General features: G+C 38.6%; 1 protein-coding gene across 10 annotated transcripts; it reads left to right on the forward strand.

Moving 5' to 3' along the window:
• The first annotated feature begins 101 nt into the window (after positions 1–101).
• Positions 102–23,144, forward strand: LOC103717989 (R3H domain-containing protein 2-like). 10 transcript variants are annotated; one of them, XM_026808806.2, is made up of 8 exons: positions 102–746; positions 11,396–12,107; positions 12,693–13,059; positions 15,070–15,427; positions 15,512–15,616; positions 19,665–19,819; positions 19,950–20,415; positions 21,810–22,219. In XM_026808806.2, exons 1-4 carry the CDS (start codon positions 467–469, stop codon positions 15,118–15,120), a joined length of 1,410 nt encoding a protein of 469 aa, XP_026664607.1. In that variant the 5' UTR covers positions 102–466; the 3' UTR covers positions 15,121–15,427; positions 15,512–15,616; positions 19,665–19,819; positions 19,950–20,415; positions 21,810–22,219. The 10 variants fall into 10 exon arrangements, with proteins under 10 accessions (XP_026664607.1, XP_008804810.1, XP_008804808.1 ...); XM_008806588.4 differs by having other exon boundaries at positions 19,741–19,819; positions 19,894–20,415; XM_008806586.4 differs by having other exon boundaries at positions 19,741–19,819.
• Positions 23,145–27,214: the final 4,070 nt, after the last annotated feature.

Genomic DNA, 27,214 nt, shown 5'->3' on the forward strand with positions numbered 1-27,214 from the left:
ATGTTCCGTGGTCTTCCGGAGATACCCCCGCTAAAATCCCAAACGTCCCACTCGTCCCCTGCCCATAACCCCACTCCGCCGTGATGTTTTCTTCGCCACCCCATGGTGTCATCTCTCCAGCCAATCGATTGCTCGCGGTCCACTCTGCCGGTCCGCGTGACGACGTCAACCGGTCTTCCTGAAAGAGCCCCGTGCAAATCCCAAACCTCCCAATCCTCCCCTGCCCAGGATTGGAATTTTACTCCGGAACGGGACGGTCACACGGAAACGCCGATTCCTTTTCTCCCTCCTCCCGCTGCCCTAGATTCCTTCTCCTAATCTCTCTTCCCGAATCCCCTTGTCCCCAATCCCAAACCCTAGATCGCCCTTCTCTTTCCCCGTTCTCCAAATCCATGCAGCGCTCCGGGATCAGGGTTGGGGTTCCTCTCGAGCTCACCAAACCCTAGCGGCGGACGGTCTTCCCGCCATGGAGGGCTCTGCGGATGATCTCGGAGTCCCGGACTCGTGGGAGGTGGCGGATTTGGACGAGAGCATGAGCAGGCTGCTCGTATCGTCCCGGAAGAACCCGGTTCCGTCGGTCTCCTCGCCGCCGCGGGAGCTCGCTGACGAGGCAGCGCCGGCCACGTCGGCGTCGCAGGTGGCGGCGAAGGAGGATTCCGGAGGGCGCGGAGTCTCGGAGGATGCTGTGAGCCAGGTGGATCCGTTCCTCATGGAGGCGTTGGAGAAGCCCCGGGAACGGCTGTCGAGTAAGGTTTCCTGATTCTTAGCTTGTAGCTGCGATTACGAACTTCTTTCTGTGATTCTTTTTATGGAAGTGAATTCTCTGTTGCTTTCGAGTCAGTCAGGAATGCAATTACCCACTGTTTGGGAGTTTGGGGAGAAAAGAAAAGAAAGAAAAACTTTAATGAGGAGGGAAAAGAAAAGAAAGGAATAGAATAGACTTTCCTCTCCTCTTGTTTGAGAGTTTTAGGCTCCATTTGAAAACTTGGAAGGAGAAAGGAATGGAATAGAAGGGAAAGTTAAAAATTTTGATGTTTTGTAGTTTTTTAGATGAGGGAAAGGAAAAGAAAAAGAGAGAATAGGAGGGAATAGGAGGAAAAATTTTGGGCTCCAATTCTCTCCTTTCTTTCCTCCCATAAATAGGAAGATTTGGAGAGAAAGAAATTGATACTTAATAAATTTTTTATAATACTTATTTTACCCTTAAATTAAAGAAGTACCAAATTAAAAGGACAAATATATCCTAGGGCATCTTTTGTTTTAATCTTTCATATATCATCTCCATCTCCATATACCCATCTGCTGTACCTCTACGGAGCTCCATCTCCACAGCTGCACTTTCTTGAAGGAGCAACGGTTGTTAAGCTTCAAAGGTAAGCTTATTCTCTCAATAGAAAAAATTAAAATAATTATTTTTTCATTAACTTGTTTTTGGATGTGATCTATTGTTTAATTTATGGCTTTTGGATCTGTGATGATTATATGGCTGTGGATGTGATAAAGGCGTCTCTTTTACTTGTTTTGGATGTGATCTGTTGTCTTCTGATTTATGGGTTTTGGATCTGTGATGATTTATGAGGTTTGGTCTTCCTACTACATCTGCAACACTGCCACCGCGCGCTGGATCCCAATTCTCCGCCCTCCTCGCCCCCACCCCTTTCTCTCTTCTCCTGCCCTCATCCTCATCTCCTAGCCCGATTCCCCTTCCCTCTTCCACCTCATCTGCCTCCTCGAGTCAGGCACCGGCGACGCCATCGCCTACCGTTTCGACACCTTCTCCTCTGTGACGGGTGAATGGCGGTCCGACCCGATCGTCCCCGGCTTAGGCGTCTCGGCCGCCGGCATGGCCTGTTGGAGGACGGCCTCGACGGCGGTGCTCGCCTACAATTCGGCCGCCGACGCTGCCCGGATTGTCCCGGCGCCCCCTGGGTGCGGCAACGACTGGCAGCTCGGGGAGATCGGCGGCAGGCGGCTATGCTGCGCACGCATGACGAAGTCCGCCGTGGAGATCCATGCCCTAGGGCCATCGGACCGGTGGACCCTTCTTGGGCTGTTCGCTGTGGCAGCGGGTCCGGACGGCGGGGACAAGTGGGAGGGCGGGGAGCCGATCGTGTGCCATGAGGCACCGCGGCCGCTGAGATTCCAGAGCGTGAATCTCGAGGTGGTGCTGTGGGTGGACGGGCGCGTGGTGGCGGTAGACCTGGGGATCCGGTGGGTGAGGGAGCTTCGGTTCGACGGGTTGGCGCTGAGGGTAGCAAAATCTGAACCATTTGATTGATTTTGATTATTTATTGGTTAACATATATAATTCATTTATGAACTTTTTCTGCTTCTATCGGTTTGATAGTATTTGTCTAACTGATTTTATGTCTAGTTCAAAGTTCTTGTATTTTTTTATCAATTTCAGATTTCCCTCTTGTTGTTTCAATCACTTTGTTTTGTTTATTTTAGCATCCATAGGTAGTAGTATCTTCCTTGGTCTCAGATCCGTCTCGCGGGACACCAGGATAGGGTACTGTTCTGAGTGTTGGGACAGGACCTTTTCACCATTGTCGCGGCATCCCCGATCAGCATGTCTTGGGACATTTTGTCCCAAGTTTCGGGTCGGGGTGGGGAGGCAGTGTCATGTTCCATCGGCAGATCGGGACATTGAATAGAGTGATGACAAATGATGTATTATTACATTATGCTCAAATGCTTAGGTTTGTAGGTGATGCACAATTGAAGCATTTTAATAAATTTGGACATGATTATGTATGAAACCTTTTGAAATTTAATTTACATTGCTACATATAGTTCGGCTAACCATTCAATAGAACTTTTATAACATATATATTTATTTTTATATATTCAGATTCATTTGATTTTATAACTTATTTGAATTAAAAATTAGGTCCTAGATGGATAGGCGACAGCATAACATTCGCATTTGGCAAAGAAATCGGCAACAAGCTGATATTCAAGTTATTCTTCGTGTGATTTGTTTCATTGTGCACCAACGGTCTCAACGTACACATTTTGTGGATCATAGGCAATTAGGTTTTGAAAGACAATTAGTACGAGATGAAATAATGTGCCAAATAAACACAACTGAAAGATGTCGTGATATTATTCGTAGGGGAACGAAAGCTTTTAAAAATTTATGTGAGATTCTGAAAAAAGATGGGGGTTTGCAATCCACTCAACGAGTGACGATTGAGGAGCAAGTTTTTGTATTTGTTCACGTAATATCCACACAATGTGAGGAATCGTACAGTGTCATTATTTCTTCGTCGCTTCGGATATACCATAAGTCATCATTTTCATCGAGTATTAAGAGCATTAATATCATTGGAGGAGCAATTTCTTCGTCAACCCACTGGAAGGGACTGCATCCGATTCAAGGATAATAAAAAATGCGCTTACAAGAGAAGATAAGTTGCATATTCCTACTGGTAAGTTTTTGCTAAATATAACAAAATAAATACAAGCACGATACTTATGGTATCATATAGTACTGAATTTCATTCTTAATAGGTAAATACTATCTGGTTGATGCGGGTTATATGCTAAGAAGTATACTTATGGCACCTTACAGAGACGTGCGTTATCACTTGAAAGAGTATTCTACTCGAGCTCCAGAGAATCCTAGAGAATTGTTTAATCTTCGGCATGCATCATTACGTAATACAATTGAGAGAGCATTTGGTGTACTAAAGAAACGGTTTCCCATTATACGAAACACAACCAAGCCCACTTACTCATGTGAGACAAACAAATATTATTTTGGCATGTTGCATCTTGCATAATTATTTAATGGAGGTAGATCCTGATCAAAGATTTATTGATGAAGTAGATCAAGAGGTTCTAGATCAGTCTCCAACTGAAGAAGAGTTTCATGCTCCAAGAAGCATGAATGAAGATGTTGCACGAGGAGAATTCGTTAGGGACTCTATAGCAGTTGACATGTGGCTTGATTATGTACATAATAGAATTCCATAGGATCTCTATGATGTACTAATTAATTCTATATTTTCTTCAAACATATTTACTTTATTGTTGTATGTGTGAACAATTTTCATATATGTCAAACTCATTGGAATTAGTTGTGTATCTCGTTTTGATTTTATGTATGTTGGCTTTATTAATGCAATTGATTGTAGTTCTTTTTTATATTATATTGAAGCACGTATCATTACACTCTCTTTTATGTTCATTGTCACATAGATATAACCAATGGAGTGAATGGACAATAAATCAAATCAAGATGAAGGTAGTAAGAAGGAACACTTGAAATGGACTGCTCGTATGAATGACTTCTTAATCAAAGCATTACTTCAGCAACAACGAATGGGAAATAGGGTTGATGGAACTTTCACAACAACTGCATATGATAAAGTGCTTAAAGAATTGAAGAAAAATCTTGAGATAGACTTGAACAAGAACCATGTGAAGAATCGTATGAAAACTTTGAAAAATCATTTCAATGAGTGGTATGATGTGTTCAAGGCGACAAAATTTAGTGGTTTTTCTTGGAACCCAGTGACAAAGTTGTTGAGTGCTGATGTTGAAGTTTGGAAGCCATTGATAGAAGTATGTTTTCAAAACTAGTTGCTTAGAATTCATTACTCTGTCTTGATTCATAATTTAAAATATTTTTTCTTGTCCAAATTATGCTTATTTACTTTTTTACTTTTATTTGTATTAGGCAAAGTCTAAAATAGAAAAATGGATGACTACACCTATTGAGAATTATGAGAACCTGTTAGAGTTATTTGCAAAAGATAGGGCAACAAGAGAAGGTGCTATCACAGTTAAGGAGAGACGAAGACAATTGGATGCTTCAAAGAGTGTGAATAATTTAGAGGCTATTCAAGATACTAATGAATTTGTTTCACAAAATGAAGTTACAATAGAGGAATTTGATAATTTTGATAATGAAGTTGATATGATGTCCATGGACCCGCCATTTCAAGCACCTTCTCAAAGTGAAGCATCCTGAAAAGGAAAAAAAAGAAAGTCTATAAAAGAGAGTGATGAACCATTTAAAGGTATAAAACATGCATTTACAGAAGTTGCTAATGCCCTCAAAGTAGGAAATGCTATTCTTGAGATAGGAAATTTTGTTTGGGAGAAAGATCGAGCACATGTATATTCGGAGGAAGAAATTTTTAATTAATTGTTGGCCATTGGAATGGAGGGTGATTTACTTGATGAAGCATACCTTTTTCTCAGTAAACATCCAGATTGTGCAAGAACCATGTTTGGCTGTCCATCTAGTAGAAGGAAGCACATTTTGGAGACTGGAAAAGGAACTACGGGCTACCAACAAGACTAAGGAGTCCAGATGACTCATTTACAGAATCGAAGGGAAAGACTCCCATGGTGGTTGATGCTTTGGAGAAAAAAAGGTATAACCTCTTAGCCTATTATAAAAAGTTTATATTAGTAGTAGTAAGAAGCAATGACTAATTCCTTTAGATAGCATTGAATGAACCTCTTATTTTACTTTGTACTTATTTCAGGTTTGGCTGGGTAGTGGTTACTTCCTCTACAGTGAAAGTGAATATTTTGCAGACTGCTTTGATGTATTTTTTGTGGGCAAGTTTTATTAGTTAAGCATTCTCATTTTGGACAAGTCATTTTGGAAAAGTTGTAAAAACTAAAAAAACTGATATGCTTGTTTGCTTATTTGATTGTATGGATCTCGTATGCTTATTTGATTGTATGGATATCCAGTCTTTCTTGTTGGGTTACTTTAATCAAATTTATCAAACAGACATTAGTATAGCTAGAATAAACAGGGAAAATGAAATTTCGACTCTTTGGGTCAAAAATTAGAGCCGTGGACCCAATCCGACCCGACCTGATTTTCTAGTGGGTTGGGTCTGGGTCTAAAATTAGGACCCGAACAAGGATCCAAGTTGGGTCAGAGTCACTTATGACCCGGTCCGACCTGATCCATTTGCACCTCTACTCATAAGTATGCCCCTTTTATAATAAGGTTATTTTAGTAAAAGTGATAAAAAGGTATGCTTTCTTTTCTTCTCTCCAAACTTTCAAACAAGAGGAAGGAAAGTACTTTCTCTTCTCTCTTAAAACTTCCAAACAAGAGGAGAGGAAAGTCTATTCTATTCCTTTCTTTTCTTTTCCCTCATTAATGTTTTCCTTTCTTTTCTTTTCTTCCTAAAACTCCCAAATGGAGGGTTAGGAGGAAAGAGAAAGTACTTTCCTTCCTCTTGTTTGGGAGTTTGGAGAGAAAAGAAAAGAAAGCATACATTTTTAACACTTTTATTAAAATACCCTTATTATAAAAGGGGCATGCTTATGAGTAGAGGTGCAAATGGATCGGGTCGGACCGGTCATGAGTGACCTCGACCCAACCTAGATCCTTGTTCGGGTCCTAATTTTAGATCAAGACCCAACCCATTAGAAAATCAGGTCGGGTCGGGTTAGGTCCATGGCTACAATTTTTGACCCAAAGAGTTGAAATTTCATTTCCTCTGTTTATTCTAGCTATATTAATGTCTGTTTGATAAATTTGGTTAAAGTAACCCAATGAGAAAGACTGGATATCCATACAATCAAATAAGTAAACAAGCATATCGGTTTTTTTAGTTTTTACAACTTTTCCAAAATGACTTGTTCAAAATGTGAATGCTTAACTAATAAAACTTGCCCACAAAAAATACATTAAAGCAGCCTGCAAAATATTCACTTTTACTGTAGAGGAAGTAACCACTACCCAGCCACACTTGAAATAAGTACAAAGTAAAATAAGAGGTTCATTCAATACTATCTAAAGGAGTTAGTCATTGCTTCTTACTACTACTAATATAGACTTTTTATAATGGGTTAAGAGGTTATACCTTTTTTTCTCCAAAGCTTTAACCGCCATGGGAGTCTTTCATCATCTTCTCCAAAATGTGCTTCCTTCTATTAGATGGACAACCAAACATGGTTCTTGCACAATCTTGATGTTTAGTGAGAAAAAGATATGCTTCATCCAGTAAATCACCCTCCATTCCAATGCCCAACAATTCATTAAAAATTTCTTCCTCCGAATATACATGTGCTCGACCTTTCTCCTAAACATAATTTTCTTTCTCAAAAATAGCATTTTCTACTTTGAGGGCATTAGCAACTTCTGTAATTGCATGTTTTATACCTTCAAATGGTTCATCACTCTCTTTTATAGACTTTCTTTTTTTTTTCTTTTGAGGATGCTTCACTTTGAGAAGGTGATTGAAATGGCGGGTCCATGGACATCATATCAACTTCATTATCAAAATTATCAAATTCCTCTATTATAACTTTATTTTGTGAAACAAATTCATCAATATTTTGAATATACTCTAAATTATTCACACTCTTTGAAGCATCCAATTGTCTTCGTCTCTCCTTAGCTGTGATAGCACCTTCTCCTGTTGCCCTATCTTTTGCAAATAACTCTAACAGGTTCTCATAATTCTCAATAAGTGTAGTCATCCATTTTTCTGCTTTAGAATTTGCCTAATACAAATAGAAGAAAAAAAGTAAATAAACATAATTTGGACAAGAAAAAATATTTTAAATTAAGAATCAAGACAAAGTAATGAATTCTAAGCAACTAGTTTTGAAAACATACTTCTTTCAATGGCTTCCAAACTTCAACATCAGCACTCAACAACTTTGTCACTGGGTTCCAAGAAAAACCACTAAATTTTGTCGCCTTGAACACATCATACCACTCATTGAAATGATTTTTCAAAGTTTTCATACGATTCTTCACATGGTTCTTGTTCAAGTCCATCTCAAGATTTTTCTTCAATTCTTTAAGCACTTTATCATATACAGTTGTTGTGAAAGTTCCATCAACCTTATTTCTCATTCGTTGTTGCTGAAGTAATGCTTCGATTAAGAAGTCATCCATACGAGCAGTCCATTTCAAGTGTTCCTTCTGACTACCTTCATCTTGATTTGATTTGTTGTCCATTGGTTATATCTATGTGACAATAAATATAAAAGAGAGTGTAATGATACATGCTTCAATATAATATAAAAAAGAACTACAATCAATTGCATTAATAAAGCCAACATATTTATAATCAAAACAAGATATACAACTAATTCCAATGAGTTTGACATATATGAAAATTGTTCACACATACAACAATAAAATAAATGTTTGAAGAAAATATAGAATTACTTAGTACATCATAGAGCTCTTATGGAATGCTATTATGTACATAATCAAGCCACGTGTCAACTGCTATAGAGTCCCTAATGAATTCTCCTCGTGCAACATCTTCATTCATGCTTCTTGGAGCGTGAAACTCTTCTTCAGTTGGAGACTGATTTAGAATCTCTTGATCTACTTCATCAATAAGTCTTTGATCAGGATCTACCTCCATTAAATAATTATGCAAGATGCCAAAATAATTGTGCATCACCTACAAACCTAAGTAATTGAGCATAGTGTAATAATACATCAATTGTCATCACTTTGTTCAATGTCCCGATCTGCCGATGGAACATGACACACCGCCACCCCACCCCGACCCAAAACTTGGGACAGAATGTCCCAAGACATGCTGACTGGGGATGCCGTGACAATGGTGAAAAGGTCCTGTCCCAACACTCAGAACAGTACCCTATCCTGGTATTCTGCGAGATGTCCTACAGGGATCTGAGACCAAGGAAGATACTACTACCTATGGATGCTAAAATAAACAAAACAAAGTGATTGAAACAAAAAGAGGGAAATCTGAAATTGATAAAAAAAATACAAGAACTTTGAACTAGACATAAAATCAGTTAGACAAACACTATCAAATCGATAGAAGCAGAAAAAGTTCATAAATGAATTATATATGTTAACCAATAAATAATCAAAATCAATCAAATGGTTCAGATTTTGCTACCCTTTGTCATCCTATTCTAGATAGCTCAAGAAAAAAAATAAAATACTTCAAAAGCACCTCCTAGTTTAAATTTGAATTCACTTATCCTCTTATATATAAATAGATAGCATACAACTTTTGGTTATCTCCAGATTAACATCGCCCTGCTTGTATAAGGATTTTTTTTTCTGTTCAATGATAAAAAGTGTTTATTGTTAGAAGTTCATTTTCTTGATTTCGAAATCAAAACCAAAATTCTATAAATGTCAATTAAAATGCGGGTCAAGCAATCAATTACTTCAAATTTAAAGTAGAAATAAAGTCAGTATTGCTATTAAAATTGGGACGCTAACCAAGACACATGACATATATCTCACTATCACATGCAATTAACTGCGAAATAGCAATAAAATGACTCAAATCTCGTTTTATTAGTATTATGCACAAGAATTCACATCAATTACTGCCAAAGGTCTCCTAAGTAGTTCATTTGAAGATCAGACTTAACGACAGTAAAGTAAAAACTAAGCTCCAAGACCTGAAAAGGAAGATGGGAAAAGAGTAAGAGGGAGGAACCGGGGATGAAATGGAGGGAGGGAGGGAGGGAGACGTAAATGACGTCAGTCAGCATGAGACGTGCCACATACTCGTCCGGCCTCGGCGTCGGCCCGTCGAACTGGAGCTCCCTCACCCACCGTCTCCCCAGGTCTACCGCCACCACCCGCCCGTCCACCCACAGCACCACTTCGAGATTCGCGCTCTGGAATCTCAGCGGCCGCGGCGCCTAGCAGCACACATCGGCTCCCCGCCCTCCCACTTGTCCCTGCCGTCCGCACTCGCCGCCACAGCGAACAGCCCAAGAAGGGTCCACTGGTCCGATGGCTCCAGGGCGTGGATCTCCACGGCGGACTCCGTCACGCATGCGCAGCATAGCCGCCCGCCGCCGGCCTCCCTGAGCTGCCAGTCGTCGCCACAGCCGGAGGGCGCCGGGACAATCCGGGCAGCGCCGACGGTCGGATTGTAGGCGAGCATCGCCGTTGAGGCCGTCCTCCAGCAGGCCATGCCGGCGGCCGAGACGCCTGAGCCGAGGACGATCAGGTCGTTGGGGAAAGGCATCATGTTGGACCACCATTCGCCAGTCGCGGAGGAGAAGGTGTCGAAATGGTAGGCGGTGGCGCCGCCGGTGCCTGACCCGAGGAGGTAGACGAGGTGGAAGAGGGAAGGGAAATCGGGCCGGGAGACGAGGACGAGGGCAGGAGAAGAGAGGATGGGGTGGGGGCGGGGGGATCCAGCGCACGGTGGCGGGGTTGTAGTCTTGTAGATGTAATAGGAGGACCAAACCCTATAAATTATCACAGATCCAAACCCCATAAATCAAAAGACAACTGATCACATCCAAAATAAGTAAAAGAGACGCTTTTATTACATCCACAGCCATATAACATAGATCCAAAAGCCATAAATCAGACGATAGATCGCATTCAAAAACAAGTTAACGAAAAAAATAATTATTTTAATTTTTTCTATTGAGAGAATAAGCTTATCTTTAAAGCTTAACAATCGTTGCTCCTCCAAGAAAGTGCAGCTGTGTAGGTGCCTTTTGAAGGTTGTCTACCTTTAGAAATGATAACTTTGGATGGATTGTATAATTCATCCATTAGAGATTATTTGGAAATGTGCTGCTTTAACCAAGAAGCTTTGTTGGTAGCAAGGTTTCAATCTTCACCAAGATCTTGGCTGAGATATTGGCTTATTCTGACATCACCTGTATGCATACATATATATGTATATATATGTATGTATATGTATATATATGTATATATATTCCTTCTTATATATATCCCTTCTTATCCCTTCTTATGTATACATACATAAACTGATATCTCATGATTTAATATCAATATATCAGCTGACATTTCTTAACATCTTTGTTTTTTAATTATCTTAAAAGTGATTTTTAATTTCTAAAACTGATATCTAGACCTTAATCACTAGTATAATATGTTGGCTGATAATTTGATATCTTGATCATTATCTAATGGAAATATATTCTTTTGTGGGCAAGTTTTAGAACCTGATTTGGTCATACTAGAAAACTATATGATTTCATTGTTCCATTATTTATTTAGGTATTTTGTATTGTACTGGATGGTTAATTTCTCTTCAATAACCAATATAACTATCAAGACATTGATGTTTCATTGTGTGCCTGCATAACTCTATCTTTTTTGGTTGAGAATAAATTCACTTTTTAAAAAGCATCATGGCACTTGCTTCCTACATAGTTACATACATAAAAGATTAAAAGCTAAATTACTAATAATTTGATGGGTATACTTTTATTAGTGTTACTTTGACTGCACATACATCTCATCCGCCTGAGTTTCTAGTTTTTGAGTGTCATCATGCAATATGTAGGACAATTTTGTTGCACAAACAACTAAACCGTAGTTGAAGCTGAGGAAACTGACCTTTAGGCAACCTATGTTTGCATTTTCCATTGCCTGGCTTACGAGGTTTTCTTTCCTGTTTAGTTCTGAGGATGGAGCAAGATATTGTGAAGTTTATCCATGATCCTACTCAACAACAGCTGGAATTTCAGGGACTTCCTACTTCTTATCTACGACTGGCAGCACACCGTGTGGCACAGTATTATTACCTTCAGTCATTAGCTGTGCCAGACAGCAGCTTACCTGATGGATCTGGTTCTCGCATTGTGCTACGCAAAACTTCTCATGAATGTTGTTTGCCTCCAATTCGTCTTGCAGATATTCCTATTAATCTGCCCCAAGAAGACAGTAATATAGCGGTTAAGGTTGCGATTAAACAGAGACCACAGAAACATTCAGAAAATACCAGCAATGCAACTACTCATTCTTCTAAGATGAATTATCAGAAGAGTGTTGAAGAAAGAAAAGAAGAATATAACAGGGCACGTGCACGAATATTCAGCAGCGGCAATAGTGGTGGCATAATTGCAAAGTCAGAAGATGAACCAAAGTTGCTGGATAGTTTTCAGCACTGCACCTTCGTATCCTCAAAGTTGGATGAAAAATCCATAGTTGAAGGTCCGGAAAATAGTCTTGGAAGGGGTCTTAGTGATTCTTCTTCAGGCAGCAACAGAGCAAACAGAAATAAAGCAGAGAAAGAGCCTATCAGCAGATATAGAGCTAGCAATCGAGTAGCTATTTTCCGGGACCGAGAGGTGGATCGGAAGGATCCTGACTATGATAGGAGTTATGAAAGGTTTGTTTGTCAAAGTTTCACTTTTCAATTGGTACTATGGTTATTTCAATAATTTGAGAATGTGCAGTATGTATATTGCATTACTGTATGGAGCATAAACAAATTTTATGCAACTTTTAGCATCATTGGCATCTCTTTTTGGTTTCTTTTTGATTCACACTTTTTTTTTGTGTGTGATACAAAAACACTGATGCTGTTATCTTGAATTTTTGGCGACACTTTTTGCACATTTTTTGTATTCCAAAGTCATTGTTAAAATTTGTATCTCGAAAAGAAGCTTAAGCATAATTAGTTGCAAGCTTCAGATTGCGGCTCATTTTTTGTTTTAAACAATTTTTTTTATTGCATGTTTTGTATTTCTTTTTGCAAGGGAAAAAGTAACCTGATAATTTGCATGCTTCTTGAGGTTGGCTTTAGAGTCATCCCTATCCCTCTAAAAGTCTATCTATTTATACTGAAGCTGTTTTCTCATTTTGGCAATAATCTAAATGCCTTAAAGATTTTTTTAGAAGATTTTGAACTTTTCGTCGTGCATTGTGTTTCCTGTTTGTCCATTTGTCATTGTGATACTGCATGTTTTTTCAGGTATATGCAGAGGTTTGATCCTGGATTTGGATTTAATGGAGGACCATACACCATGCACCCACTATATTCTCCTGCTGTCAACTATAATACGGAATTCCCTCAGCTTGTATCAGGTCACAGGTCTCAACTTCCTATCGAACGCCAACCACAGACCATTCCACAACACCTACGTGGACCTTGGTCGGTGGCATCAACACCTACAGTGGGCTATGGTCCTCCAGAGGGTTTAATGGCCCCATTTAATCCTAATCATGTTGGTGCTCACCCACCACCATCAATCTATATGCAGTCCTCTCAATACCCTGTTCCTCCACGCCCTGGAATGACATTTGTTCATCACCATGAGCACATTCAACCATTTGCACAGGTATATGCCTTCACCATAGTTCAAGTTGTTGCATTTGCTGCCATGTCTTTTTTTGGCTTTTGTTTAGCATGCTAGTTATATTCTTGTTCTTTTTCTACGCGTCTTTCCTTATTTCACTTACTATATTTGGGTATGAGCATACCTACGAAGGTATATAGCTTATAAATGTTCAAAAATTAGTGAAATAACTTTTTGATAGAAAAAGGTAAATGCTCATAAAATCTGAGGCTGTCTTTGGTATTGTATATGCTTGATAATATAATAAAGGAGTCTAGGGCAGATAACACATTTGGTAGGCCCATGTTTGACTTTTTATTTCTGAAAAATACTGAAATTTCTAATATTTTTTTAGGTGATTTTCTTTTTCCTTTTAGAATATTTGAAAATCAAAACAAAAGTCATTTCACCATTAACTCTTCATAAACCCCACTATTGACACCATCCCTTCATCGCCGATACCATCACCATAGCCAACACCACCCTTTCTTGTTGTCACGCTGCAACCACCATTAGCACCACCAGGAGAATCACCACCATGATAATTGTTGCCTACATTGTAGTCATCATGGCTGCTATAGCTACCATAACTCCACCATTATTACTAGTTATGACCATCATGACTACCATCATGATTAGCACACCATTGCCGGCCCTCCTTTGCTACTGTCACCACCACCATCGCCACCACCTCTCACCACCATAGCCACCACCGGCAACCAGTGCACTTGCAGCTATCACCACCAGCACCACTATCACTTCTACTGCCACCAACGCCACTAAACATATCTCTTCCAAGACCACTAGGGTTGCAAACGGGTTAGGTCAGACCAAGGCATGCTTGACCTCGACCCAAACTGGTTTCATGTACGGGTCTTGATATTAGACTACAACCCAATCTAGTGGAAGATCGGGTCTGGTCAGGTTGGGTCTATGGAAAATATTTTAGACCAATAAATAGTTCGGATCAGGTTGGGTTCATGTGTGACCTCGACTTAATCTAAAATATTCAGGTCCGAGTTAGGTCCAGTTTGAGTCCAGCTCTACATTTATTTACTAACAAGATTTCATATGAAGAAGCTTTTGTTCTCACTTCTAAATTAAACTGACTTTTGATTGCCACATAATTGTTTGCTAACATGGCCAAAACTCCATGGATTAATATTTATCTACAACTACAATCTCCTTCAATAGGTTAATAACCACAATATCAAGCCTTTCTTAATAGTGAGATTAGTTAGAAGCGCTTTTCTCATAATAGAGGAAAAGAAATGACTTGGAATACTTTCTTTGGGTCAATTCGAGTTGTTTCGAGTCGGTAACTGATAAGAAGATCCAAAATATACCCAAAATAGATCCAAAATGTGGAACGAGTCTAATATTTGAATCCGACCTGGCCCTACGGGTCTTCAAGAATAGTTTGGGTCAGGTCAGGTCACAGGTAAACCCAACTCATTTGCAGCGTTACAAACCACTTACTGCCACTATGACTGCTACCACAGTCATACAGTTTTATTGTTTTCTTTTTTAAAAATGAACAATAACCTTCACTACCAAACATGTTCCTGATTGCAAGAAATAGCATAAACAAAGGGAGATACAAGGAATTAGCAAGACAAAAGAACTGGAGATGATACAAAATTGCAATCTTAGTGTTTTACTTCATTCACAAAAAGGAAAAAATTCCTTGAGAAGTGTGTTGTTGTTCTAGTTTCTTATTGTCCACTAGCATGGATGTATGTTCTCTTTATTAAGAAATTTCGTGGTGAATGATCTATTTATCTAAATCCATATTGCTGTTTCGCTCACTATTGGGAAGCTAAAATTGGAATCAGAAAATCAATTTGTTTCTTGAGCATTTTCACATGATTTTGTTCTAAGGATTTTTGTTCTCTTAGGATTTTCTCTTCTTTCCTAGGTATTCTCCAACCTCATGTAGGGTTCTCATTGCCATTGTTTATTAATTTTCAAAATGTGCTGTGCTTGCTTCGTATTCTGATGCTGTTGTTGCAGACTCATGAGCAACAATCAGAGGCAAGTTTTGGATTAGCCCGGCCCCGCTAAGGGGCCTGGGCATGCCTGCACCTGCCAGTATGGACTTTGAGCTCAGACATGTGGATGATCGCAGTGGCGACAACTGTTTACTGGCAGGAGAATTGCAGGCATAGGGAACCGAGGGTGACTAGTGCAACGCACCTCAAAAGTGAAAATTACTTAAGCAGCTCTAGTTTTCTCGGATTTATTGATGCTTCCTGCGGCTCAGATGCGAGAAGTATATCTAGTTTTAGAAGTTTGGTTTTTCCACAGGCTCCAGAAACCCTGTTTTGCATGTACAGGAGGAAAGCATTACTTACAGATGGTTATGATGAAGGTTTGAATTGGATCATTTCATTCTTCTTGCTTCTCTTCAGAGTCTTTATTGAGATTCTTAGATTTTAATTTGTTTTCTCTGCAGAAGTACCACACTCGGTTGCTGTCTTGCTTGAAGTAGTAAGATTATGGGCATGTTGGGCTGAGTGCTCCAATGCAGAATGAAGACACCAGCACATTGCTTCTGGAGGTATTGTTCTTGTTTTATCTTTTTTTCTAACAATGTGAGGTTTAAGATGCCAAAATATAAGAAGCATCATATAGTACGGTAACGATTCAGCCTTGCTTAACTATTTGGGTTTGGCTTGATGGATCCTCATGCACCAATTATTCCTATTTAAGACCTTTATCCCTTAACCTCTAAAGCTTTTCTTTCCAAGCAGTGTATGATAATCTATATTCACTGTTATGTAACACTGCTAAATAGCCATATTAAATAGAAAAAAATGCCTAATCTTTTCGGTATTTGTTTTCTTTTTCTTATTTTTTGGTTTTTGATGCTATCCAATAACTTCCATTCTTGATGTGATGATGTTCAATATCATCACAAATGGTGTAATTCTTGATAATGTTCATATCATGCTGCAGTTACATGGGCGATTATGATAATCTGGTTCTTCTCTAATGAAGTTATGTGTAAAGCAAAGAAGATATACGCCCTCAAGTTGATGGTTTGATGCATGTGCTTTTTGGGGTATTAGTTTATAGTCTGGTTCTTCTCTAATGAAGTCATGAGTATAGCAAAGAACATATACCCACTCATGTTGAATGGTTTGATGCATGCACATTTTGGGGTATTAGTTTGCTGTTTTGTGTTGTTTTAATGCTTCATCCGATATCATTCTCATCGTTTCATCTGGTCAGTCTTTATGTTTGAACTTATCCTGGTTGATCAAATGTTGTCTGAAGGATGAAGAAACTAGAGTGCATTATGTGAAGCATGCCGCGTCCAGTTTGATAAACCTATCAAAAAAAGGCCCGGTGCGCTTGCAACCAGTAGACAACTACCAGGTTTAGTGATTCCGAGACCCATTTTGGACAAAGATACTCTTGAGTGACATTAGATATTTATTTGATTCCATTTAGAGTGCATTATGTGAAGCATGCCGCATCCAGTTTGATAAACCTATCAAAAAAAGGCCTGGTGCGCTTGCAGCCAGTAGACAACTACCAGGTTTAGTGATTCTGAGACCCATTTTGGACAATGATACTCTTGAGTGACATTAGATATTTATTTGATTACATTTGACATGAAAATTTTCAAAGCAATAATATATAGCCAGAGAAAACAAATGGATTATAAAAAAGATCATTGACAAGGCCTATAATCATTAGTAGAGAAGAGGATTTTAAGATTTAGGCATTAGGCAAATAAATTCTTACCTTTAGACTAAGGAGGTCTTGTATATTATATCGTATGATTTTATTTTTCTGCACTTCTTTCTTGAGTTTGCTTGGGTGACATGCCAATGTTACTTGATAATTCTTTGCATAGATTGATGACATGAAGATAGTAAATTGCTTTGACCATGGAAATGTTGATTTTAGAAATATAATAGTTTATGTACCCCTTAAATTGGACTTCTCATTAACGTCAACTGTCATATAAGATCTTTAGATAGCAGCTTTTTGAGGGTGCTTAAAAAGTTCCATATCAAATGGTAGTATCATTTTCAGTATTCTGCTAACTTTTATAAGGGCAAGTAAAAATCCAAAATACATTTATTAAAAAGTAACCTCTGTAACAGTAACTTAGATCAAGTTCTCTTTAGTTGTGTAAAATCTCTTAGTCACGTAGTGTTTATGGCTTAATGCATTTGCTTGCATAAGTTCATGATGCTATAAAAGGTGGTGAAAAGACCTAGGTGGGGCTAGTAGATGGAAGCCCCCTGTGGCCTAGGCATGACTTAGGCAATTAGGCAGCTGCCTAGGGAGGAAAGCCATTCAAGTCTTCAAATGTACATCCCTAAGAGTGGTCCAAAAGTCAAACCTATAATTCACAATCAGAGAGGTCCAAAAGTCACCAAATTTCATAAGAACTAGCTAAATGTTAATAAAGGACATTGACAGTACAACGCTAACATAATATATGCATATAGAGTTAAAAATAGCAATTACCGATCATAACTAGCATAAAATGATGAATACTACTAATGATTCAACAAATGAAAATGGATTACAGTCATAGACTCGCAGTGACGCAGTCCCATAACATTAGAACCACTAATAAAATAGATTTATGCTAGAATAGATCTCAGATGTGGATCGATCTGAATTCTCTTCTTTTGTGATAGATAAAATGGCTAGAAGGAGTGTAAAAGATGCAACCAGAAACTTACATCTGAAAAAAGAGAAGAATAGGTTGAACAGAATAGAAGAATAATAATATAAATAAGAGAGATTATAATAGAGGGTAAAATCTCGAACAAAAGTGTCACTTCATCCAATAAAATTCATTCATGAATCCATATCTGTAGACACTGAAACAACCCTTAAACAATGTTTTTCCAATCATAGAGAGATCTCAACTTACACACAATGACCTAAAGAGTAACCTACATTATATCACTCAAAATAGGATTCCTAATTGAACAAAAGCTTCCGTCATATCAAATCTAATTACTTTTCTAAAAAAGGGTAGCTAAAAAATTATCAAAAGAAATGGTAAATTTGTAATTCCATGAGATCCCCAATAAAGGTCATCAAATCTTTCCAAATGACAATCTTAACACGTTTAAGTTTTGTAACCTAATCTTGAACTAAAGCAGGAACTTTAGGTGATAATCCTACTCATTATGGGGCAAGGAATGCCGTACCGGTCCGTACCGGACGGTACGGGCCGGTACGTACCGGTCCGGTCCCTGACCGGTACCGGACACAGATGAAAACCGGTATTTCCAGTTTTCTTCTGTGAACCGGCCGGTACGGTACCGCTTGGTACAGGCCTCGTACCGGTGCGAACCGGGTTTTCTTCTGTGAACCGGCCGGTACGGTACCGCTTGGTACAGGCCTCGTACCGGTGCGAACCGGCCGGTTCGCACCGGTACGGTGTTTTTTTTGGGGGGGGGGACCACAGCGCCTCGCTGTGGTTTTTTTTTTTTTTTTTGATGGGAAAGAAAGTGGTCCGGACCGGTACGGTACTGGTCCGGACCGGTACCGTACCGGTCCGGCCGGCCACCGGTACGCCGATCCGGACCGGTACGGCGGACCTTGTTATGGGGCTTCGAAACCCAATAGAAATATAACTATAAAAATTAGTAGGAAAATTGCAAGAAAATAAAAAAATGCTTTAACGTGCTTCTTAGGGAAAGATATGTAACTAAAACAAAACCCTTTTATCATGGGATTTAGATGCGCACAACTTATTAAGCAGATGCATATTTATGCACCTAGGCAGGCACCTAAGTGGACACCTACAAAAACACTGATGCCATATATTGCAGTTCTTATTACTACTAATAGTAACTGAATCAAGCAGCTGATTTTGATTAGAAAATTAGAAATCTAGGTGCACTTCTATTAGGCACAAATATAGAAATTAGAAAATTTTATTTTATTTGGAAATTAGGAAATTTTAATTTTATGTGGACTTTAGAACTAGAATTTTATGGATTCTAGAATTAGAATTTTATGGGGGGTGTACTAGTTTGGTATGAGGCGTACTGTACCATACTGGCTCGGTATCGATACCCGGTTCGGGTAGTGTACCGATACTCGGTATGCCAAAAAAATTCTGTATCGTACCATATTGATCAATACTAGTGTGGCATCGGTATGAGTTCGGTATCGAGACGGCAAACTTTGCTTCCAACAGATACTAATTTCTTCTATCAATCATCTCTGAACACACAATTTCACATTCTGTATTTTTTAAATATTTTAATATCCCACTAATTGAAAGTATAAATATTATATGAAGTATAGCCAAATAAGAATTTTTTTGTTGTTGATACCTACAAATAAATAGTGATCAATTAATGAATTGAAGAACATTTGTGGAATCCTTTATTACTCCTATGTGCCCAGAATGCCAAAAGGGGCCATGCTCTGTGTGTTAACATAATAATGCCAGTGCTATAAAGCGGTTGGTTTGTGTTATATTGACACGCTGTTATATTTGCAGTCTTTTTTATTTAAATGCTGAAGTAGCCAGCTTTTTTTGTTTTCTAGAATTCTAATTTCAACACAGGAATTTAATTATTTGTTTGTTTCTGCATTCTGAAATGAGATCACCTCAGTGAAGAGGGATCATATGCTAGAAGACAACATTATGGCTCCATTTAATGACTATAAATCTTCTTCTTCAATTTCAAGTGATTGCAGTCTAAAATGGAAATGATTGTCGGGTGTTGGGATCTATAGATGTCTTCAATCTTGGACCTTCTTCATGGAGGTAAGGGCTAGTTGCCCTTGAATTGGATGGATTATTGGAACTAGATCATGTTAACTACTGTTTTCCCATTATAGAGCTTTGAATTGGGATTTGGATTAGCGTGTTTTCTGCTTCTGTGCTCCCAAACCAGTTGGTGAACCAACCTACCCATGGAGTGAGAAAAGAATGGTGGGAATGGAAGCGTCATCGATGCTATTTGCCTCTTCAGCTCCAGCTTCTTTAAGATTGCCTGGAAGTCTGGCTAGCCACTATTGCGGAAAGATTCATCTTGAGATTGCAGTTGGCAGCATGCTCCTTGTTTCAGTTTTCTTGATAAGCAGGAGCTCATGGATTGAGTCCTTAATCTCCTCCAAGTTTCTGTGCTTCCAAGCTAACTGGTGAACCAACCAATCAGTGGAGTGAGGAAAGAATGGAGGGAGTGCAAGCGGCAGCAATGCTATCTGCTTCTTCAAATCATCGTCTCTTTTAATATTGCTAGGAATTTTGGTTTACCATTATGGTGAAAAGATTCATCTTGGGATTGCAGTAGCCAGCATGCTCCTTTAAGTATGCTTGATAAGCGGGAGGTCATGGATTGATCTTCAATCTCTTCAAAGGTAAGCTCTCGTTCCTGTCCAAACACACAAATGCACATGAAAAAATGGAAGAAAGAATAGCTCTGTGTTGCTTCTCCATTCCTCCTTGGAATTGTTTTGGCCAGTGAATAGGGCTATGACTGATTAAATCGAATGTTCCTAGCAATGTTAAGTATTATGTAGAAATGAGGATTTCAAGTCACAAAAAATTGCTTTTTTTTTTTTTTTAAATATCTAAGTTTAGAATTGTCAAGAAGGTACATGTTTCTATTTAACCAGGAAGGGTGATGGTTAAAGAGATGCAATAGTATGAACATCAAATGATTTTCCAGGTTAAAGAGATACAAAGCTCTGAATGTCAAATGATTTTTTTTTTTTAAGTTGCCCAACCATTCTGCCTCTCCTCTATTACAAAATCGCTTCACTCACGATTGACAAAATTGTTAGCATTAAAATATGCTACTTAAGTCCTGGGTTAAATTTGAAGAGTCTGACCTTCAATCAATATTTGCCCTTTTGTTTTGCGGGTATCCTTGGATTTTTTTTTTTCCATTCTTGAATCGATTTTGACTTTGGCTACCAAGGGAAATAGTATGACCTTATGGTATTTTCCGTTTTTTGATAGCTGTATTTAACTTTTTGGTGGTAGTACTAATAGGGAGAGCAAATAAAGCTGCGCATGCAATTCCTATTATTCTCTCTACCTTGTATATAGCCATGGAAACTTTGTTCTGTGCTGCTTTCTTTTGTTTGCAAAGAAAAGCTCTAAAGTCTAATCTACTGTCCAAATAAAACCAAACCTAATGAACCACAATATTTCTGTAATATATTTCCTATGAGTGAAGTTATTGCCTTCACTTCCACTTGATAAGAAAGCACTGTAAGGAAGACTGGAAGATCTGTCATGCCTTTATTATTCTTGATTCTAGCCCGCTTTGATCTTTCAGGTTTTTATTGCTAAAGGCAATGCTTGTGTGAGTAACAGTGCTTTTTTGTTTTGCCCTCGTATTGGTCGTCCTTACAGTCTTTGCCTACTATTCTTGTACTAGTCTTCTTTGGCAATGCTGCAAGAGGAAATATGCTAGTCTTCCTTGAAACATTATCTTCCTCTGGGAAGTGTACTACTTTGCAGCATTTATGAGCCACTCTTTTTCTGGATTCCAAGGGATTACAGTAACATAGGCAAGAGTTGGTAGCCTAATAATATCTATTTAAATGTGCTTGTTGGTCTAATTAAAAGTCAAGATGCACACTTGGTCTCATCAACTGGATTTACTGGCGACTGCATCACTTACTACACAGATTTTGTTCATTAATTTGTGCTTTTCCTTTTTGTGGGTCTCTCTGTGTCCTTGACATTGCTCATCCGATTAAAGAAAACATAAATCTTTATGACTTCTTTCTGTTCTCGGCAGATGAGTCCTGGGATGTTGAAAATGAGTTGCAGTTGGGTATCCTGGACATTGTATAAGTCAGCAAAGGAGGAATTTGCAGTTGAAATCCCTGAAAAAATGTTTTCTGCTCATTTGACTTAGTGCAATGCACCCCAACCACAAGTTTAGTGGGACTTGAATTGCTATCTTCATCAGGTGCTCTCTAAAACAGTTTCTTCAGTTTCTGCTGAATCTAAACTTGATTTGCTTGGAAAGCAAAGTTGTAGATCATCGGAAATGATTTATCGAGCTTCAGACATTTTATCCTAAATGTATACAAATGCAATTGTGGGATTGATGCATGTACCTGCACATGCCATTAATGTGTGATGTGAGCACATTTACATCTACTCAGATAATCGATTTTCTGAATATATACTCACATTTAAAAACCACGGTGATAAGCTAAATTGATTGTATAAGTTGATGCATGGAAAGGATAGGCTTGCCCCTAGCGAAACCAATATTTGTTCCTTCTTGACCTCGTTGGAAAGTGAATTCTTTGGAAATTCAGGAATATGAACAGCTTGTTTGAAGTAGAATTCTTGCTAACTTAGCAAATTTAGATATAGTCGATACCGAGATGCTCCAAGTCCATTGAAAATGTTTGTGTCGATTGCATTTAGTAGATTATACATTGGTTTCGATGTAAATGCATCTCTATGAAGAGAAGGCTAGCTATAATTGCAGCACCTCAGGCCATCACCTGTTATTTTCCCCTTTAGTGATGAAATTTATACCTTGGTTCCCATAACTAAAGATTTACTATCTTCTGGGTTGTGCTGTTGATGAATATTATTCTGTGCCAATTATGAGATACTTTATTCTCGAAGTTTACTAATGGTTTCTCGTGTTGTGATATGTAGCCAAATGTATTGTGCAGTAGTCCTGCAATTTGTCCCTAACGGGGGATGGATTGGTCAGATCAAAATATTCTATGGTGATGATTTTACTCATTCTGAGGATGTAACTATTGCTACCTTTTGATTGTCCAGTTTCATGGGGAACTGTTTATCATCTTGGAAAGAAATTTTGGTTATTTTCATAACCATCCCAGAACAATAGTGGTTCGAGCAACAGTTTCCTGAACTAATACCCGCTCTCATGCAACCATTGAGATTGGTCTGGCTTCTCAAAATGCTGTATATTTCATGGTTGTTTTGAATGTAAGTATTGTTTTAGCATTTCCAATTTTTATCATTTTTCTAAGAATCCAAGTAACCATTTTTGTGTATATATACGCATATGTACATACATATATCATAGGATTGGGTCATGAGGATTTTTTTTAAAATTTGGTCAAATTATGATTGGAGATCGTCATTGATGATCTTGATCTTGATATGGTCTACAATCTCAATAATGTTTACATTAAAAATTATGTAATTTAGTGACTTTTAGTCTATGCATGAAGTGATCAAAAATTATATATTTTAAATAATACAAAACAATGCATAGATTAGAATTTTTTGTACTATATAATTTTTGATATGTAAGTAGTTTAGAGGTATTAGATCATGTCTAAAAGCTCGGATCATCGATATTGGACTTGTACAATCTAAATTATGACTTGATCGAATTTGAGTGAAGATTTACTTGGCTAGATCCCAATCTCTGATGTATGTATTTATGTACGTATGTATGTATTTATGTACATATATACATATATATATATATTTATGTGTGCACGTATATATGTATGCACGTTACGTATAGATGTAGATACTCATCTATGTATCAAGATAAATGGGTTAAACATGCAAGTTAAATGGGTTAAAAGAATTAAGCATTGTTACCCCTTTATGCATGTATGATGTATATTTGTACGAAGGTTGGTACATATGTACATAGGTACCTATGTATATAGGTATGTATATAGGTATGCAGGTATGTACGTGTAGGTTGGTATGCTTGTACATATGTAGGTAGGTATATATGTAGGTTGGTTTGTATGCATTGAAGTAGGTATGTATGTACATGTATGTAGGTATGTTTGTAGGTATGTATGTACATGTTTGTACATATGTATGCAGCTATGTATGTATATATGTAGGTAGGTAGGTAGGTATGTATATACGTATGTAGGCATGTGTAGATACTACATCCCTACATGGTTACGTACATACATGCCTACATGTGTACATATGAATAAACTTATGTACATATGTACATACCAGCATATGGATGTATTTTTGTATACTTGCATTTCTTCTTGCAACATATATACGTGTATATGTATGTAGATATGCAAGTATGTATCTATGGATGTGGGTATGTACATATGTAAGTATGCAGGTATGTATATCGGTATGTACGTTTCTATTTATGCATCTAGGTATTCTTTCTCATACTTTCAAATAGATCGTAGCTTTTTTCTTATACTCTTAGCTGCACGATCTTAATGACTGATTGTTTCTTCTTACTCTTCTCCCCATATCTCAATAAACATGAAGTGTGCCATCATAAAAACGAACATCTAATATATAGTGATTTGGCTTGTCCTATTCAAAATGTAGAATTCGTAGTTTACCCCTAAGGACAAGAAAAACAGCGCAGATTTTGTGAGCTTGCAATTCTTTGTGGCCGCTGGCTCTGCATTCAATTTTATGAACGAATCCGGTTCTAAGCTTGTAGGGTATCGGGAGAACTGATTTGGTTTAGCTCTCAACATATTAACCATCACTGGATTCAGCTGTTGATGAAACATAGCTCTTCCGGTAAATCCAGAATTTCTTGACGTAATTACTAACGCATTTTTTATTGAAAATTTTAGTTATATGTCTGAATCTTTTCATAAGGTGGGTTTGATCTCGCCTCAGAAGTCTGGACAGAGACATGGATGCTATTGCCAATGTGGTCTGTTTGGATCAAACCTTCACTAATCCAAGCCAGAGCCATCTGTGGTGTTCTGGATTATCCAAGACTACAGTAGCCATAGTGTTATGAGCAATCCATCTAGTTTTTCTTTTTGCACAGTTTGTTTGGTGTGGCTTCCTGTGGACGGTGTAGCTAAGCAGCCCAGATCTCCGTAAACCATCAGAGAGCTGATGATGGGCAATGCTTGATGATGCTCGCTTATTAACTTCCAGGTCATCATGATAATGAATGACGTTAGGTTATCAAGTGGTATTTAAATGAATCTCTATCTAGGGCTAAAAACAGATGAGATAAAAATTAGATATTAGTGTACCTTTATCTATATTTTTTTTATTTGATAAATATAGGTGCAAATAGAATATTAGTTGCATACTAAATTTATATCCATATTTATTTCTAAATGGATATGATACAAAGTGGACATTCATAGTTTGATTATAAATACTGGTACAAGTCGGATAGTTAAACTTTTGATGATCGGGTATTATTACGTGAAGGATAAACAAATAAAGTCAATGCTATGTTAATATCGTTAGTTATTTTTTAAAAAATTCATGAGTGCTATATAAGTTTTAACAAGGTTACAAGAAGGATTGAATATTTGGATATGGATCGGATATTAATCTATCCGTATCTGTATCTATTTTTTTTATGGATATAATAGTTGAATGCTCAAATTTGTACCTATGTGCAGATAAATTTGGATGTAAAAATGAAACTGAAAAAAATACTATACAGTCAACTTTCACCCCTAGCATTTCTCTAATAACTTTTACATAAAATAAACAAAGTTACCAACTTGATATCTGATGCAATATTTTAGCTGGCTAAATTACAGTTTTCTGATGTGCCTGTACTTCACCTTTCTACCACGCTGGATGTAGTAATGTCTCCATGTCTTTGTGTCCGCCCTATATTGACTACTCTATCCGAGCTATTTGGAGATTGTTGTCCCCATTTTGTCTCATTCCAGATGAGCTAGAAAATTTGGAATTCTTGAGGAACTCGGTTGTTGAGATAGAGAGTATGTCAACAAGCTTGCTTAGGCAAAATCTAGATGCTTGCACAAGCATGCCATCAACATTGAACTAGTCAGAAAGATGAGGATCAAAGAAAGGATCGAAAATAGCAAAGGTCCGAATACTTCAACCATTAAAGACTTTCACCACCCTTTTATTACCGTTCAAAGGAGACTCCCGACGAGATCAATGATTAGTAGATGGGGGGTGCACATAACTCCATATTGTGTGTGGTGTGGGGACGAGGAGACGGTTGATCATGTGCTCTTTCGGTGTGGGTAGGCGAGGGAGACTTGGCAGCTGTCAGGGCTTCCACAGGGGGCCTGGGGCCAGAGGGAATAGTTCGTGCAGGCTATTCGATGGTGGTCCGGTAGCTCCCAGCGGTGCCATTGGCCTTTGGAGTAACCTGCATTGCTCACCAAATCTGGCTGGTTAGGAACGCTCGGACCTTCGTGAGCACAGCCTGTCTTCGAGGTTCGCGATGGAGCGGGGTTGAGCACAAGCAGCGGAGCTTATTCGAGGTACCTCAGTGAGTGGACCTTTGATAGCTCGAGATATTTGGGATTCTCCTCTTGCTCAGACAGCGCCACGGATGGTGTTCTTCACCTGGGAGCTCCCACCCCCGAGTTTTCTCAAGGTCAACTTTGACGGGTCGGTTATGGATGGAGAAAATAGAGGGGGCATAGCCTTTGTTATCAGGGATCCGCGCTCGAGGGTGGTGGCCGTTGGTGCCTGTCAACTCTCATACACCACTATTTTCGAAGTCGAGTTGCGAGCAGCCTGCGCGGGCATTTGCTATGCTCGCCACGTGTTGCGGGCCGACTCTATTATCTTGGAGGGTGATTTGGTCACAGTGATAGGTTGGGTTCAGAGGGGTCCAAGTGGTCTAGATCGGGATCATCCCTTGCTTCGGAATATTTGGTCAATGGCTGGGATGGGGTGACGTTTCAGGCTAAGCACATTTTAGGAAGGTTAATGGCGCTGCAGACTGGCTGGCCACTTATGTGGCTAATCATTCTGGCGGCATATGGTGGACCCAGGAAAATAAGTTGCCTAGGGCTTTTCGTGATGTTTTGTTTTCTGATGTTATTGGGCATGCCCATACTCGTGTAGTCTGACTCGCCCGCCTTAGCTAAAAAAAAAAGAAAGAAAGAGATGGAACTGGGTAGGTGTGTAGCTTTAGGCTATAGTAGAAGGATGTAGCGCTGGGATATAGTAAGGGTGTAGCGTTAAATAATGGTAAAAGTGTAGCATTGGGCTACAGTAAAGGTATAGTGTTGGTTTATGATGGATAATCTCAGACCTATTACTAGGATAAACAACTACGGTATAAGTAAAGATAAAATAAATTGATTGTCGAAGGGTTTCTAATATAAAGTACAATTCTAATATTTATACTAGTACATAGAAATTGCCCACTATCTACTATTGACTGTTGTAATTTTGTCTGCTGTCATGTCTAACCGTAGCTATCTTCTACAAAGCATGTTG

Source organism: Phoenix dactylifera, unplaced genomic scaffold (assembly GCF_009389715.1).
Source record: "Phoenix dactylifera cultivar Barhee BC4 unplaced genomic scaffold, palm_55x_up_171113_PBpolish2nd_filt_p 000112F, whole genome shotgun sequence".
Classification (NCBI taxonomy): Eukaryota; Viridiplantae; Streptophyta; class Magnoliopsida; order Arecales; family Arecaceae; genus Phoenix; species Phoenix dactylifera.